The sequence below is a fragment of the Anopheles moucheti genome, chromosome 2 (genome assembly GCF_943734755.1).
Source record: "Anopheles moucheti chromosome 2, idAnoMoucSN_F20_07, whole genome shotgun sequence".
In the NCBI taxonomy this organism is placed as follows: Eukaryota; Metazoa; Arthropoda; class Insecta; order Diptera; family Culicidae; genus Anopheles; species Anopheles moucheti.
The window spans coordinates 15,759,204-15,777,245 of record NC_069140.1 but is presented as its reverse complement, the minus strand read 5'-3'; the positions used below and the strand labels follow the sequence as shown (position 1 = coordinate 15,777,245).

General features: G+C 46.7%; 1 protein-coding gene across 1 annotated transcript in view; it reads left to right on the top strand.

Annotated features, from left to right (window-relative positions):
* LOC128298093 (ras-specific guanine nucleotide-releasing factor 2-like) overlaps positions 1–15,356 on the top strand; it is a 28,473-nt gene extending 13,117 nt beyond the window's left edge. Inside the window, exons 13-21 of the mRNA XM_053033828.1 lie at positions 331–449; positions 1,718–1,903; positions 9,667–9,687; positions 11,496–11,850; positions 11,927–12,024; positions 12,099–12,218; positions 12,308–12,470; positions 14,885–15,082; positions 15,168–15,356. Of these exons, the coding sequence (XP_052889788.1) occupies positions 331–449; positions 1,718–1,903; positions 9,667–9,687; positions 11,496–11,850; positions 11,927–12,024; positions 12,099–12,218; positions 12,308–12,470; positions 14,885–15,082; positions 15,168–15,356 (1,449 nt within the window). The remainder of the gene's footprint in view (positions 1–330; positions 450–1,717; positions 1,904–9,666; positions 9,688–11,495; positions 11,851–11,926; positions 12,025–12,098; positions 12,219–12,307; positions 12,471–14,884; positions 15,083–15,167) is intronic.
* The last annotated feature ends 2,686 nt before the right edge of the window (positions 15,357–18,042 follow it).

The window sequence follows — 18,042 nt, the reverse complement described above, 5'->3', positions numbered from 1 at the left end:
CGTACTACAACGTGCTCCGTCGTGTACTGACGGCCCCGGGTACACACCGTGTTAGGGTTACTTTCCTTTTGGGGCAAACCACGGTTGGGAAGGGAAAATTGGACTCGTTAGTTACACCAAAACCATACATCCGTGTTGTGTGTTGAGTTTCTTTTATGATTAGCAAAAACCATTAACACTGTTACGAGAAGTTCCTTCCCGTTTTTTTTTTGTATGGATGCCCTTCCCCTTTTTATTTCCAATCAAGCGATGTTTTGTTGGAGATGGACATACATTTTACCAAAAACCTATTCGCCATTATGCGCCATGTTGTGCGCGTTTATTTTGCAGAGTGAAAAAACGAGCAGCAGCCCCCGATTGACGACCAGGAAATTTTCCGCCCCAAAGACACCGGAACGGCAGCGCAAAAGTTTGTTTGGAACGCCCCAGAGAGATCGTGATTCATCCAGGTATGTATGACCCCGGTGTGAATGTGTGCGTGCGCGTGTGTGTGTCCAGGAGAAGAAGGAGACGCATCTTCGCCACACACGTCCACACACGTTTGCGGCATCCTTAATTGAATGTTGCTGCGCTGCCTTTTTCCCGTATTGCCTTCGGTGTTGCTGATGCTGATGTGTCCAAGCTTCTGTGTTGGCTTCAATCGTCCTTCATAGTTTGTTTCGAAGTTTCGTCCTGCCGTACGAGTGAATGCCTCGTCGTACACTCAACACGAAAGCGGACCGCGCATTAGAAATGTCCATTCGTCGTACAATTATTTCGCCGAATAAATCATCTCCTTTCCACGTTTCGCCCTCTTTGGCCCTGTTGGACACACTGGCGAAAGATGCATGCGTCAACATCGTTACACGGGCGCGCAGTGGAATGATTAATTGTTCACTAATTTACGAGCTCAAGTAGACAACCGCCCGTCCTTTTGCAAAAACGCTTCCCGTTTGGGCCCGCTGGCCGGGACGCTCGGGATGTTTGTGTAGCCAAACTCCATTCCAAGGTCGGTTTTTGATGCCCAAAACGCCCAATGCGTCAAACGTTTGCCTGGTTGTGACAACGCAGCAGAACATTTGTTTGTTTTAACTCCGGTGTCCCACAATTCCTCCGGTCTGTTTAACCGCGCCCATACGATGCAAATGATTTGTGTTCGCTGATGCGTTTTTAGTAAAATACATGACCTGTAAATAGAGAATGAGCTTGGCGATAGTGTACATGTGATTCCCAGACGGGAACCTTATCGACGGTCGTGATGTGACTGGCGATCAGGTTAAGCTGGGGTAAGTAACCCAATTGTGGCTATAATATGTTATCGACATAGAAAATGTTATACTGGGGAACATTCTTTAAAACACAAACAATCGTTTTGGCAACATGCTTTAATAATATTCTATTGCCATAACTGTTACTGTAGCCATAATTGAGCCTACTCTTCCGAAGTTGTGTCAAATGATGTATATATTCGTGCAACACTGAAGCATTCTGTACGGCACATCCTCCAATACAGTGACTGCTAGAGACCACTCCATTTCCCGCTTGAACCCCTTCTCTTACTCAACCAGATTTTAACCGGATATGCATACCTTCCCTATGCACATCCGTCGAAATGCACCCACCAATACACAACCCCATGGTCCTTTGTGTGTGTTTGCTCTCTCTCTCTCTCCCTCTCTCTCCCCCGCTCTCTATCTGTCCTTCTTTCTATCTGTTTCTCTTCACCGTTCGTTCTCAGCACGCGCCGATTTTCCGAAAGCGACGACGACATGGCCACGTCGATCTTCACCACACCACGCGGATCGCTTGGTGGTGTATCGCTGAACACCATTTCGTCCCGAGCTTCCATGCAGCACGATCATGTTCCTCACTGCTCCAGCAAAGTAGGCGTAGTAATCACTTCCTACCGCCAGTCGCAACGCAGGTAAACACTACCCAAAACCTACCCTCTACACTGACCCTTAAACACCCCCGCCCACCTACCCCCCACAACCCCCTATTCACTACCGTCAGATGTTCTTCCGAAAGGGTGGCCCACGCTATGAACGTGGCGGTGGTTATTTGCCCCAAACCAAGCTCTTCATTTCCTTTCGTTCCGCGTACATCATACGCATGATCGGTATCGTGCGCCCCATTTGCAGGATCAGGATCTTCGGTTCACCCCCCAAAACCCCATTTGCATACTGTTGTGTTTAACTGTGTTCCAGTTTTAGACTCTGTTTTTTTATGGCATTTTGCTAACGGATGTGTTCGCTCGATTCTTCAACACACCCACTGCGAGCTGTTTCGGTTTTGTTTTCCGTTGATCTGTTTGTGTTTGATCTGTTCCGTTTTTTTTTCGTTGTTTTGAAATGCTGTCTTCTTTAATTATTTTTGCCCGTTTTAACCGATTGCTCTAACGTTTGCTATTTGGGAATGAGCCCGAAGTGTTTCTGGCTTTTTCCCGCTCTCCACGCCGTGTTATTGATCATTGTCGATTTATGTTATGACCCACGACCGAATGTTGGAATGCTTAATTTCGTTGAGAAATATTTGTGCCTACCAATTCGTTTCTTGTTTTCTTTTGTATTCTCTCTCAGTTCATTGATCTGTATACGATAGAAAATGCAAAAAAATAATAATGCGTTCGCTTCCCGTTCAAAGATTGAACGGTGGGGATTATTGGGGTTTAAACGCAAGCCAAAAAAAGGGGATAGAAATCAAAACAAACTTCAACAAGGGTTAGGATGGAAGAAATTCTTTTATCCGGTTTTATCGGCTAGGTTAGAACGTGTAAAAGGGGTTAAATGGGGTTAAAATAAATCCTTTTAATTGCTTAATCACAACGTTTCCTGGTACCGCAACACCCTCCTATCGGTTTGTTACTGTATCGATAGCTCGTTGTAAGGCTCGTTAAAATCGATGTTAAAACCCTCCAAGCATTTCCGAAATTACACGTGGATGGTGTATTTTCGAATCGGAAGATAAAAATCGATTAAAACAATAAATAATGTGGCGGTTCATATTGGCGAGGTCATCGCCAACGGTGAAACGTTTTACGGCAGGATGTTAAAGAAGGCTCAAAAGGGAAATTGTGCACATTTGCTTTTTTTAATTAAACCACAACGCCCCTTAAATTCCACTCTCAGGGTTTAGTGCATTAATTCAATCTTTTAAAATTAAAAGCTGCTGGGCTGAGGTCTTGTGTCGGGATGGTCGGATGAAACGCACAAATGAGACTCTTCAAATGGCAAGATGTCCCCGTATGAGAATCGGATTAAGGTCAGCGTAACTAATCACAGCAATTGTCATGGTACGGACCTCCCGGTCTCCTTCCCTTCCCGGCTACGGAAGGAACAGTACACGAGTTTAATCTTGAAATATGTCAGCAGAGATGTCTTTTCTGTACAGCTTTACTTGCTCTTGCCTGTCTCGCTGCCACTCGAGTATTAACGTCGACAGTCAAATAAAGCTACGGCACATGTCGAAGCAGCACCAGCAGCGGCAACATCTGCACGCTCGCCAATCCTTTTCCTTGCGGGCTGTATTAAATTCTAAAGTGAGAAGACAATCGTATCTGACATGTTTTCACACAGGCAAACGTCGGTGGAGCGTTAGTTGGAGCAAGCAAAGGGAAAGACAAAAAAATGGAACGTAACCAAACAAAGTTCCTGGATTACGACGGACGACCGGCTGTGTGTATGCAAACACATGCTCTCGGATGTGTTTTATACATCGTTGCGCAGTGTGTCGTCAGGGAGTTAGACATTCTTCGTACCAAGGAAGCTACACACTAGAGCTAGAGCTAGGGAAAGGATCAGCAACCATCAGCGGGCAAAAACAACTGCCAACAGCAGGTCGGCAACAAGCCGAAGGAACGAATGCGAACCTTTTACACGATTGTGGCGTGTGCGAGGTGAGTGTCTGCCTGTTGTGAACATTGTTTACGTAGTCCTGTTTCCGACAATTTATGATTTATTGCATCTTATCCGCACGAAGATGTTAAACATGCGATGGTACGCTATCGAGCGACCCCAAACCGATCGTCCGAAACCTCTCCGAGGAAACTCTCCCCCGGGAGGGTGGGAAGCAAAGCGAGGGAGAAACAAAGAGCCAAAAACAAAAAAAGAACTCCCAATTCCCGCTTCCATACCGAGGATAGAAAATGACTCCTCGCCACAACACTCCAAGTAGAGTGGTGAATTTAGTGGATATCTTCTGGGAAATATCTACCTAAGTGGATTTCTTGCTCGAGCTATCAGCTTTATCGACGTGACTATCCCGGTCGTACGGCGCACACCACCACAGACCGCAAGTATTCAATCGAGAGCTTTGGCTATACATTTGCTCCGCACTGGCAACTGGCGTTTGTTTTTTCGAAACGGAGCTTAATGTTTTTACTTCTCCATCAACAACGGTCCTCGCTGGCGTGCTTGTCGGAAATAAAATCGCACCAAGAGCGTAGTTTTTGTTAGGAAAATTATTGTAAAACTAGAACTTCATCTGCTAGCATCGAAGGAAGAACAAAAGTTGGAACAAATTGGACATGACGGAGATAACAGTCGGAGTCGGAAGTTGAATAAGAATATCGCCTATCGCCGGAAGTCACCGCCGTAATATGTTCCTTCCAACAGTTCTTAATAATCTCAGCATGCAAACAGTGAATCCCGCTGTTTCTCCTGAGCTCAGGACACGAAAACGGTGGATAATAAAATAAAGACAGTGCAAATCATAAACTAGCACCGTCCAGAAGAATCGGCTGAGCTGTAGCACAGATGGGAAAATACGTTTTTATTGCAATATACAATTCGTGCAGCATTTCTCGTTCGTCCACAGCTGTATAGTTTTACAGCCAACAGCCTCAAATCTCTGCCAACGATGGCACCAGCAAAATGGAAACATGCATAACCAGCAGCCCGCCCCGCAGGCAAATGGAAGCAGTGGAAGAAAAGATTCAAAACTAAGCGATAAAAAGGATAATGTTTGCATCCTTTGCCACTCAGCCACGGCAACCGTAAGATCCCGCACACCGGCACTCTGGCGAGCGCAAAACGGAAGAAGTGTGAATTTTCTTGCTGCTAGTTGCTAGTTTTCTGCCATTTTCTTCATGGTTCCCGGTTATGTTCCGGTGAGCCTTATGGTTTACCGCAAACGAAGACGCGTCACACCCGTCCAAACAGGGGAGGCGGGATGGAGGAGGACGGTGATGGTGGTGGTGCTGGTTTGCCATCGTTTTGGCAGAAGATTTATAGCAATTGGAACGATGAAAACGTATTTTGCTACATAAATCTTGTTTTCCTCCCCATCGAAATACAGTCGTCCTGTGCTCAGGCTTCTTCGTACATGGGCGCGAGTAGGTTTACGGGCAGAAGCTCTTAAAGAGGGCCAATCACAACATGGCCAACAAAACCGGCACCGGGCACGACCGGAACGGTGGGCGAAGGGGTTTTTCGAGGACGGCGGCGAATATGTGTGTAAGTCATTGAGAGTGAAAACAAGGGCAAGTGCAGGGCAACGGAGCATCGGACACTATCGGAGATTGATGAAGATTTAGAGCTAATGTATTTCCAAGGGTGATGTATGAACTTCCTGTTACTGTTTAGTCGGACCGGCAGCAACCCGTTCTTGCTCATGATGGTTCTGCGTGATGTGGTTCCTTTCCGGGGGGAAAAAAGCGTCAGACCACGCGCGCCCAAGAAAAAGGTTATTCTAAAGCCATCACGAATGACTAAATGGGATTTTGTATCAAATTGTTCTGCCGATTGTTAGCGTTTGGTGGAGCTAGGATCGTTAAGTGGAGAGAATTTACATGAATTTGCTGTGATTTGTAGCAATTAGAGTGCCGTTTTCTTAACATAGTATCAGACGCACAGAACAGGGTGTATCAGGGAGGAGCCCATCGCTAATGTAATCCTTAATATTCCTAAAAATGAAACTTTCTACATAATAGGAATGAATACATTTTGGGAGACGAGCCTTTCAAGCCATTAAGACATGTTTATATGCCTCTTAAGGGATGTTTTACATTCTTTTGGATATTTCTCAATAGTTGGAAGAAAAATGTGCCGAGGTGAATACAAGACAGGTAGTCGATCTGGAGGAACGTTGAGTTACTGGGCGTCTCCATTGCGCTGTACCGGTAAAATTCAAAACATAGGCTAGTGGAAAATTAATTCCCAAAGAGGCTTTTAAATTTTAGAAAGTTTCTTATTAGCAATATAGACAAGGTGCCCCACCGCTCAATCTTTGTTCATACAAGGAACGAACGTTTTTCGTGTGTTTTTCTTTAGTTTTTCCTGCTCTCTGTCTGTCTGTCTCTCTCTCTCTGTATTTATCCGATTTTTTTTATCTTACTTACCTGTCTCGTGTCGCTGCAACTCTGCAACTCATCCGAACTGAAATACATCAGAAAACAACAAAACCCATAACTGTGTGTGCGTGTATGTTTTTTTTTCATGCAATGTATTACCTTAAGTTAATTTGTTACTTACCGTTTACTTGTCGTTTCGTACTCTTCTTACACTATGTTTTTCTTGATCTCTCTTTCTCTTTTATCTCTTTCTCTCTCTCTCTCTGAATGTATTGCTCTCACTTGCTCTGATACCGTGTGTGATCGTGTTCATGGATGTTTATATTTACGTCTGTTTCTTGTGTGCATTGTGTACCAACTGTACCAACCAAACAAAAAAAAAACCAACCTCCAATCGTGATTCTGCAACAACCAAAAACAAAACAAAATACATCTTATCAAATCCCACTCAACGCACCATCGGACGGATAACACATATATGTGCTCAACAACATCATAACATTGTTGCCTATAAATATAAACAAACGCCTTAATGGACGCATAAAACATAAAACAATACCATCCCTCTCCCGGGCTCATTTTCATCCTGCACCATAATCACATGCTTTCTTTGCCACCGGAAAAACAAAACCAAACAACAAAAAAATCCCCCCTTTGCTCGCTGTATCATGCTGGCCATGGCACGATGGGCATGATCTCCTTCACTGCCGGTGGTGCTCGATATAAATTTGCTCCACTAACAATCTTATCACTTCCCAATCTATCAACCTACGCTACATTTGCACAAATCCTCACGCTTTGGAAAATTCGTCTGGCAATGGGCGATTGGTGGAAAACACTGCCCAACAACACTGGAAATATTCTCCACTCTCAATGTCACACATACAACAAACACTCACATCGCTCCATCAATCAACCCCGGTTTGATCTCTCTTGTTGCTTCCATGTGACAAACTAAATCGTGGGACTGTATTTTTATTTGTCTCCCCATCTGCCCCAATCTTTGTGGCCGGGCTTTACCGACCCGTTGGGTGAACTCCATCTCCATCACCGTCTCCCAAACTTTCGTCCTGCCCGCGTTGGGTATCCTTGTTCATCGCAATCCCAAAACGCTCTCTGCTCCCCTCTATCAATCTATCTCACTATCTGTCTATCTGTTTTTGGCTGTCTGTGGCTGTGGCTGTGCTGTGTGCTGTCTGTGTGTACTGTGCCTCACTCTTTTGTGGCTCTGTCTGTCTGTCGTCGAATGCCTGTTTGACGTCGTCCGTCCAAATGTGACCGAACTGGTCCTTGGTTTGATTGATCGTGGCGTATGAACCGGTGTGTCTATCCATTTTTCGTGTCGGTCCTCGTTTGGATGCATTGATGGCAACTATTCAACCATAATCTCTATCTGTTTTTGTCGTGTTATTTTTCATTTTTTGTTCCACCATTCGAACCATCCTTACATTGCTGTTGGATCTACCGTTCATTACACCTGCTACCGACAAAATCAAAACCTACCCCCTTGATAATATATTTCTGACGAACTCCAACTTTAAACGAACCTTTTATCGTAAAAAAACAAAACAAAAAATCAATCAAACTTCAAATAATTTCATTGATCTTCCATCGACGCTTTCGGTTCGATATTCCCGTTTTATCGATAACCTGTTCACCTGTTTCGCCCTTTTTAACATTCGTAACTACGGTTTTCACTTACTAAAACCCACCCGATCCCCCCCGCCCCAAAAATACCAATATTATTTTGGCACGTTTTCACATCGTTTGCGATAACGATTCGTTCGATCGTGTGGGAACTTGTGCATTTTTTTCCCTCCACAATCTGCGAAAAATTTCACCATTTTTATTTCTTCATAAAAACCGGCCAATCCTGTTCGGTGTGGTGTGTGTTTGTTCACATAAAAACACGCATACACACACACACGCAATCCAATGATTACATTGCGCGCTTCGGGGTTGCCTTTGTGGCTTGTGCGACACACTTCCTTTCTTTTTTTCTTATTCGCTCCCTTCCACATTAAACTTTGCTGCACCATGCGGCAAAATGCAATCTGGAAAACCGTACCACAAAATCAAATAATACATCCCCCGTTCATCCTTTTTATTAACGTTGATTCAACACGTGAACATAACGCGATGGTTGAAAAATACAACCTGCTTCGGTGGGTACCTCGGAACGGGAAACCTCCACCGACGCGACTTATTATATGCTGTGGGCCTTGGGATGTTTGATAACAAATGCACCGAAATGTGAAATATATCCCATTCGTGCGGCACACACATACATCCATGCTGCATCTACTTATATCCCCTCCCGGTAACCTAACCATGTTTGTGGACCTAAATGTCCATTTCCATCATGGTATTGTGGACATGGTATTAAAACACCTTTCCGACAATGGGGCTCTTTTTGTGGGGGTTGGATTTGATGGCCCTGATCCGACAAATCTTTCATCCTGCCCCCACATTGCGGCAAACTTGCCGTACCGTTGCTGGCCTTTGGGCGATCTGGAATGTTGGGTTTTATTGCCGTCCGCACACACACTCATTCCGGTGGACTCGTTCATTTCGCCCTTCTTTCGACACGATGGCGATAACTCATTCGTAACAAACCCTCCAAAACTGACCCACACTAATATGTAATGCAAACACTCACACATACACACACTATCGTCGGGTCACTATTCGGAATACCATAAAATGGCTACCGGGTCTGGGGATAACAAAAAAAAAACCCCCACCTGATCGTGTGCTCATATCCACCTGGTCACGATGGTTGCCTCCCCGGGGGGATGATGCTGCCCTGCGGGAATGTGAATTCACCACGGGTTCCAATGGCCCTTTTCTCATTCATCTCATCGGTGGGGCAAAAAAAAAATAACCCCCCTCCATTCTTTCATTCTCGGGTGATTCGGGTTTTATGAACGGATTTTGCTTCCTGCTATTGCTCGCATACGTGTTCCCGGGTTCTTCCCTTGTATTCCCGTCTTGCCTATAATAAAACATCATCTTCATGACGTCGTCGTCTCCTCGACCATCGCCCCTTTGCCATCGAACGCCCATTGAATCCCGTGATGCTGCACGCTTTCGGACTCGGTCGGGCCCGTTGAAAACCCGTGCCGCGTGTGTGTGTGTCTGCATTTCCACATATTGGCTGCCCCGGTGCTGCGGGGATGGGGATTTCGGTTTTATTATCAATTTTCCAAACGATGAAATTGATGACGTCCAATTGAAACCGGGGAATAATAACTCGGTGGTGGTTCTCGTTTCCGTGAATGTTGCACCGGACACCGGCGTTTTTTTTTCTTGTTGTTGTACGTCTCGGGGTGGTCCTTATGCATGTTGGATAAATTTCGTCGCTTCGCTTGTGTTCGCTTGAATTTGTACGCCCACAGCATGGGACCGGACCCGCTTTGGTAAGTCAATGGTAGAAACACGCGCTTTCCATTATTAATATGAGCCCACCCACCTCCGTCCCGCTTTTGGAGTGATCGGTTCGATTGCGGAAAGTATGCTTAAAGCTGCATGAGTTGAGCATGTGGAAATAAAGGAAGCCCTAGCAGGACGCCACCGAATATAGGTGTGTGCTTGCTGCCTTTTATACTTGCAGTGGGTTAACCCATTACATCCCAGCGAATTTTATTCCATCGGCAAACCCAGATGACCCAGCTTGTTGTTAATGACATAGGGATGAAAATGTCTGAGTGCCTTCTGTGCCAGAAACACTTTGTTGAACAATTTTTGTCATTGTTGTTTGTTGTGATTTTTAACGTGAGAAAGTTCTGGAAAAATGGATTCTCAAAAGAAATTATCACAAAAGTACAAAAATGCTCTTTTTGAACAGAGTCTTCATTAAATTAATTTAAAATCTTGAATATTAATACCTTGAATTCTGAATACCGCCAGATGAACATAATGTCCTGACCCTCCCCCTGCTCGTTTAAGGAAATCTCTTAAAGGACTACAAAGTTTCATGTCATTTGGATTAAGATTCCGTACCCCTTGGGATGTAATGGGTTCAACGAGAGTCGTCGTTTGTCGGCCGATGAATTACTTTTCGCCGGACGTGCCCAAGGAAATGTGGGGTTTTAAGATCATTTGAACTTTATGCAAACCAGGCCAGTTCATCATAAAATTGAAACGCACGAGAAGAGATTCGCCAATTAATATGTAATCGAGACACTAATTGAACAGAGTAGGATCAAATTTCAAATTACCATTTGAACCACTGAACGAAATGGAGCGTTCCTCGCCGGTTTTGCAACGACAACGACAACACGCCCGTGTGGTGGCGAACGAAAGTTTACGAGATAAATAATGTATATGTATCTCAAGACGACAGGGCTTCGGTCGCCCGGAGCTCAAGGGCAGGGCTCAACGTGAAGAGAGCGCTTTGCGGTCGTGGTGTCATAACAAGCCACCCGCCAAGATGTTTTATTTACAAGCTTTCGCGTGTCCGTGCCCTGGCAGGGCGTTGGTTTGGTGGGTGGGTGGGTTGCGGAAGGTGAAAGCAATTTCCGAGCAATCCCCCTACTGACACGAATAGTAATGAAGCAGGTGCGTGTGGCGATGTCAGCGACAGAATCTTATCCCGATACTGCGACCGGCAGTGGGAATGATTTATATCCGACGGTTTGCGCCTCCGATGCGGCCCCGGTTGGTGGTTGTTCTTTCGGCGCGTAATCACCTGTGAGAATAAATCAACCTTCCCCGTGTTCCCGTGGGAGAGCGCGGCGATACGAACGTCTCGGTTAACGCTGCCATGAAAGGTGCGTAACAGGGCCGGAATCTCACTTTAACAGCTAGCTGCCGTTGATTGCAGGATGCGAGCACTTTTCCTGGCAAATTATTTCTATATCCTAGTGGCTGCATCCTGGGCGCGATGAAGTCGTTTTTCCGGTAAAGCTTCCACTCTTTCCGACACCTCAAACCGATTTCCCCATCACACTCGATCGATCTTCATGTCCGTGTTGCAGTGCACAATCATGCTTTCATCGTTAACCATCATCACGCTTTCCACACGCCAAACCTTCACATCACACTGCTATCGCAACCATCTGCCCTTTGAACACGTGTGACCCCTTTCGGGAAATAAAAACAAACTAAAACGTAACACTAAACCCTCACCTCAAACCCCATGGCGCAACGCATCCCACTTGCCACGCAACACTACGCGATCGTTGCGGTCGTCCTCCTTCGTCCCGCGTGTTCTAATCCCGCACAGGAGTAGCACATCGACGGCAGCGGCGGCATTCGCGATCGCTACCTCAGCTTCCAGCAATCCCCGGGACGAGCCCCCCGAGGTGGAAGCTAGGAACCGAAAGGAATCCGTCGTCAGCTCGCCGGCCACGATGCGCGTGCTGAACGTGCTGCGACACTGGGTGTCGAAGCACTTCCAGGACTTCGAGCAGGATGCAGCTCTGCGCAGTCAGACGATAGCCTTCCTGGACGACATCACCTGCAGTCCGAACCTATTGCCCACTGAGCACCGAGCTGCATCGCAACTGCTGCGGCTGCTCTGCCGTGACGATATCGATAGCGGGAAGCAACAGCTCGAAATTCTTCTAACGCCACCGCAGGTGGGTACCCATTGGTGGTTTGGCGTTTAATGGTCGATGCTCTATTCACACTTCTCCTTCTCACGCCCGTGGGCAGACACCGAGCAAGGAGAGCATCGAGACGCTGTCAGCGCTGGAGATCGCGGAACAGATGACGTACTTGGATCATCAGATATTCCTGGCCATTCGTAGCGAGTAAGTGATGACCTGCTAAAGTGATGTTGGAGAACTTTCTAACTGAGTTTGTGCAATACTTCCCACACACACAGAGAGTTCCTTGGACAGGCCTGGATGAAATCGGACAAAAAGTCGCGTGCAGAACATATCATTCTTATGACGAAACGTTTCAACGACGGCTCACGGTTAGTTTGTTCGGAAATAGTGTCAAGGTAAGGGAGGGTCACCTCGGTAAGGGAGTCCGAGCCGCATGTCCTATAACTGTCCTACTTTGTCCGTCTCCAAAAAAAAACACACACAGGAGCAATATGGCGGCACGGGTAGCGGCCATCGAAAAGTGGACAGCCGTGGCGGACATTTGTCGTTGCTTGCACAACTTCAACGGGGTGCTGCAGATCTGTGCTGCCTTCACGAATGCGGCTGTGTACCGACTGAAGAAGACCTGGGACAAAGTACCTAGAACAGTAAGTGCAATGAGAGCTGTGTTTGATTCGCTGAAGAAATTATTATTTTTGTACAAAGTATTGTAAGCTGCCAGCACAGGCAAGGGATAGGACTATTGCTAATCCACCCGAGCTATTCCCAACAGCGCCACCAGCGGCAACCACCGATACGACTGTTAACCCACCCTGAAGGACGGATGAGTGTGGATTGCAGCATGTGTGCCTTGTGTTGTTTAAAAATTCGCTTTATAAAACACGAGTCTACAACACACGGGGCCACCTGTGCCACTCATGCTCTCCTGCTCGCTCTTCCCGCAATTTTTCCTCGCAATTTTTCTCCCGTATATCATCGTTTTTCTCGACTTCATCGCCGTGAACAAACTTTCCAACGGAGGCGGTTTGTTGGGGGGGGGGACTGTAGCTTTCTTTGCTACAACGCGACACAGTTCCCAGCGGTGAACATGGAACTCATCTCATCGCCGAGCGGTTGTGTTTGCCATGGGATGGTGTGTCCGTGTTGTCGCAACGGCAGTACAACGCAGGTGATGCCGGTACGCCGGGTACGCGCTACATATGTTTGTTTACAGATGTGAAACTGTTTTTCCCTGACGCTGGAGAATTACATTGTCGTTATTTCAATTAGCGTAAGCACAACACTGCCGACACGGTGCGCTGGTGCGAGATTCCCCCAGGAGGAGTTTTGTACGTGGGCTTCTTTTTCCACACACACTGCGAATGCCCGCAAGCGAAAGCCCTGCGCCAGTGTGGCGCCGTGGTTTTTGACTCACCGAGGAACGGTCGGTGGGAACGCGTTTTACATGTTTCTTTGCGGGGCCCGGAAGACGGAAGATAAGTTGACTTTCCATTAAAAATTATCAAAAAACAAAATCACCCAACCGGCGGCAACGTGTGTGTGTGTGTGTGGTTAGAGAAATGGTGAAAGAGTTTTCCAAACAGGGATCTATAACTGGGACACTCGTCGGTGAATTATTTACCCATCGGAGAGGAAGTTAAATTGCTTTGTAAATTTTGTTGTGCTAATCCCCCGCCGCAGACGGATGATGATGAGAAGCTTTCCACTGCTTTATTGTTGTTTCTTTTGCGAGTGTGCGGGGAACAGGTTTTAATAACTCATATGTGTGGGGAGTGCGCAGTTTAGAAGCCTCTGTTTGTGCGGCGTTCCTTGAATGGGCACCCAAACAAGCATGAAAATGCCATTTTTGTCCTGCTGTTGGCCCGTGCCCATGCAGAAGAGCAGAAAGTTTTCCAATTGTAATTTATTATCTTCCAATGACAACGACAGCTCCTTGCGCTCGTACCCGTCCACCCATCTTGGTAAAGGAAAATTTCCAAATTCCCAACACCCCACACCGGCCAGGAAGCGGGCATTTCGTTTTTAAATGCGAATTATTTGCGAAACAATGGGTATTACTTCCCATTTCATTGAGATCGCTCGTAATTTCATCGTTCCTCGACAGTACCACAACAGTTTTGCCACACATTTTCCAACTCCGGGGTTGGACCGATTCCAGAAATGTGTCGGCCCTTGTTGACCGGGCGTTTCCGAAGTTAGCCAAAATGGTTAGCTCCGGCACCGTGGCAGTCGTTTTTGCATTGTTTCGCATAACCAATTGCGCCATTGTTCTATTTGTTTTTATTATGATGAACTTTGGCCCGCAGACACACAGACTGGCGGAACGTAACAAAAGGCGGCGTGAAATCGGCCACCGGTTTCCGCCCCAAAAAACATTTCCTGCCGTATCCGGAAGCGGAAAGGTCAGAAGAAGTTCGTCCAAGTGGCCAATAAAAATCACCACACCCTGTTTATCGCGCTCGCAGCTATACGGTACCCCGGGTGCACGGGGGTCTGTGGATCAAACATCCCTGTTTTGTGTACCGCTTTTTTTTTTGTTTGTTGTTGTGTTCCTCCATGGCGCAGTTTGTGTGCAAGCGATCCGGTGCGGTTCGTGTGCGTCGATGAATATCCTGCTGGTCATAAAAATAAATATCGCCAGCCGGAACAACTTCCCTATTTGCTTAATTCATTTGCAAACGAAACTCGATGGCCTTTACTACACTCGGCGTAATGAAATGATGGGCAGTTTTGTTGCTGCTTTCGCCCACTTTCGAGTGGATTGTCGGAGGGTTTTACACCACACCACGCCAAACGGCGTACTAGATCGCTTGGACTCGAAGCTATTTTGTTTTCACTGGAAACTGCCCAACTGCTTGGCCGGCCTCCCATACGGCCTCGGGTCGTGTGTTGCTGATGTTTTATGGCCGCAATTGTGGAAAATCTGTCACGAAAACTGTCTCATTGTTTGCGAACACCGTATTTATACAGCATGACACATTTCGGGGTAGTGGACGATCGTACGGTGTGATTCGGTAACGGCTAATGGTAACCCCCGTTTTTTTTTTGTTTGGCCTGCTAGATCAAATCGACAATCACTAAACTGCAGGCCGTGGTATGCTCGGATGGCAGGTTTCGTGTGATGCGCGAGGCCCTGCACCGGTGCGATCCGCCCTGCATTCCGTACCTGGGCATGTATCTGACCGACCTGTCCTTCATCGAGGAGGGCACGCCAGACTTTACACCGGATGGATTGCTGAACTTCTCCAAAATGCGTATGGTAAGTCGGGTCGGATCGGAATCGCACAAACCGGACGCCTAATCGATCGGGTCGGGGTGGGTGTTTGCGGATTGTTTAATTTCAGATTGCCCACGTGATACGTGAGATACGCCACTTCCAACAGACGCCGTACAAAATTGATCACATACCGAAAGTTACATCCTACCTCCTGGATACATCGTTGCTGCTGGACGACGACGAATTGTACCACAAATCACTGCAGATCGAACCGAGAAGTTCGCGGCTCAGTGCACCGAACACGGCCAACGTTTAATCCTCTGGAACCGGCCCTCTGGATGGAGCCCCAACAAAACACCTTCCCGTCCCACCCCCCCCTCCCCGCTTCCATCACGCACACTTCGCTCAATTTACGCACACATTTGTCCTGCCCGGCCTTTGCGCCAATTCTTATGAACGTAGCGTGGAGAACGTGTAGCTTCTGTAGGATGCCGGTCAATCATCTTAATTCTGTGACGGATGGACGTGCAGCTTTTGGCTTCGGTAAGTACAGAAGGTTGCAAAATAAGATTCTCTGTCTATTTTATCAACGCGAATGTGTCGGAAAACCTTATTTGTATTACGCTCTGTCCGTTCTAAAGACGATTCCGATTCCCGGTTTAGGTCTCGTGTCCGTGAAACATGTTCATGTTTGTTCAGCCGCCGTGATGTGTGTTTGTTTGTGTATTTTGGTCCGGAGTTTGCAACGTCCATATCGAATCCCCCCTTGTGGGCAGAAGTATTCATGATTAGAGAATATTTGTTGCAATAGTTTAGAAGATTTCGTACAAAACTATTACTTAACATACTTAAGTTAAGTTACTATTACTTAATAGTACTCGGCCCGTTGTTGTAGTACTAAATTCTATTTCCATATAATTTTTTCATCCCGGTGTTCGGCTGATGTGCTCGGATAATCAAGAACTACCCATCCCGGGCCGCGTGGGATTTCTATCGCTGCAATAAATCTACGTCAATATCATTCGTCTATTCCCGGTTCCAAGAATCCCGGAAGCTTCCCTCAATTCTCTTTGCCAGATCGCTCCAGCACGACGTGCCAGAAGTTTGCATGAGCTCGGAACTGTTTGCAGGTATGGAACCCCACAGGGGCCGCTGTGTTGCAGCCTGCATCCATGCCGTCCGAAGCGATTCTGCATCGTTAGTTGCTAGTTGGACGATGATGGATTTATTAGCGAGCGACCATGCATCGGACACCCCATTGATGACCTTCGCTCAGTGGCCCAGCGTCCGGCTGTACGGGGGCTAGCTCATTTGACGAGCAAAGTATCTCCCGTTTAACGGGTGGTTGCTTAGAAGATTGATGTGCCTCTCGGTGGAGCTCTGGTAGAAACTGAAACTGAAATTGTACTGATACAGTAAAGGGAGATGGAAACTTCCACCATCTCGAACGCTTTCCTACGTCCGTGTCGAAAGGGACGGATGATTGAGTTAATTTATCCGACTTGGCCACCGCACATGGCCGCCAGGGGCAGTGTTGAAAATGGTGCGTGTGAGCATCTGCTAACTAAATAGTGAGATTTTGCCAAGGTCTTGTCGGTGAGTTGTTTATGGGACACTTACTATTGCGCCATCCTCGTGAAAGGCATCTAAAAGTGAGGTTTAATTTTCAGCTCAGCTCAGCAAATCAGTGAACCGGAATGGATAGTTTATCGACCGAAGCGAACAAATATCTACACGCCTTTAAGTTCGGTAAAGATTGTCGTTAATCGCACGACTTTGTGCCGCACGAAAATCCCTGTACCGTGCCATAAAAGATCAAACTTTACGACGGGGGCGCACCCCCTGTGGGGGGCTTTCGCCAGCCTTAGAAATTGGAATTCTGTCGCAGCAAAATGGGATGCAAGGCAGCTGCCGACACAACACAGCATCACGGCTAAAAAGGACAATTATCGCCCTTCAAACACACAGTGCCATAAAGTGTGAGATATAAAGGGTCCTACTGCCCAGGAACACAGGTAACGATTTTACCATGCGTGTGACTGTGCGTAGAAGCTGCCTATTTGGATAGCGTCATCATTATTTGCATGTTTGCGAATTAATTATGCCACCGGAGCATATGGTTTGGGGTTGACCCGAACATTCACCCTCCGAAAAACACGTGCCCGATTATGAAAATGTTTATGATGTTTATAATATCCCAACTAATGTGTGCGTGCGTGAAGGAATGGCAATGGAGCGGTTTGGCATGCTCGGTGGGGCTGCTGGACAAATGTTTCTGTTTGTTTGACAGCCGTAAAAGTAAAATGGAGGTGGAGGGTTGTGAAGAAAGAGTTTGGATATCTTTACACGCACCTATTCGCTGCTCAATGGCTACTGGGTCGGGATGGTTTGTTTCGTATGAATTTGTTTAAATGGTGTGTATTATGCTTACGGACCAAAATCCTTCCAAAATCACCAACAAGTTGTAACGACCATCATATTAAATAATACCATTGTTGTCTACACTACCCAAAGCCACGCACACATGTTCCCGCAGCCAGCTGAAAGCTTTCATTGTTGTACGGGACAGAGGAGGATCAATCCCCTTGGAGGCCCAGGGCGGAATTATAGTTGGGGCCTCTAATTTCAAAAACGATTCAGGAGGGAAGGGGAACATTGAGAGGACTTAAAATGAGACAAGGCGAAAAGCGCAGTAAGAAAGGTCCGCCAGGGCCATCACCATCTTCGAATACAATAACGGAACCGGTTATATCACCACCAACACCAGTTACCACTGTATCTGTACTCTTCTAAATGGAGCTACAATCATACGTGCGCCAATTTCGAGAAGCAGCACGTGGTGGAATTTACAACTACAGCATCCAAGGAGCACTTTGCCATCGAATTGGTTCTCTCGCAGTACAATTTCTTCGAAAACTCCAGTTTCCGAGTGTATAGTACCAGGAGAGCATCCACGGAAGAGGTAGCACCTAGTACAACAATTTTGGTAGAAAACCGCCGAA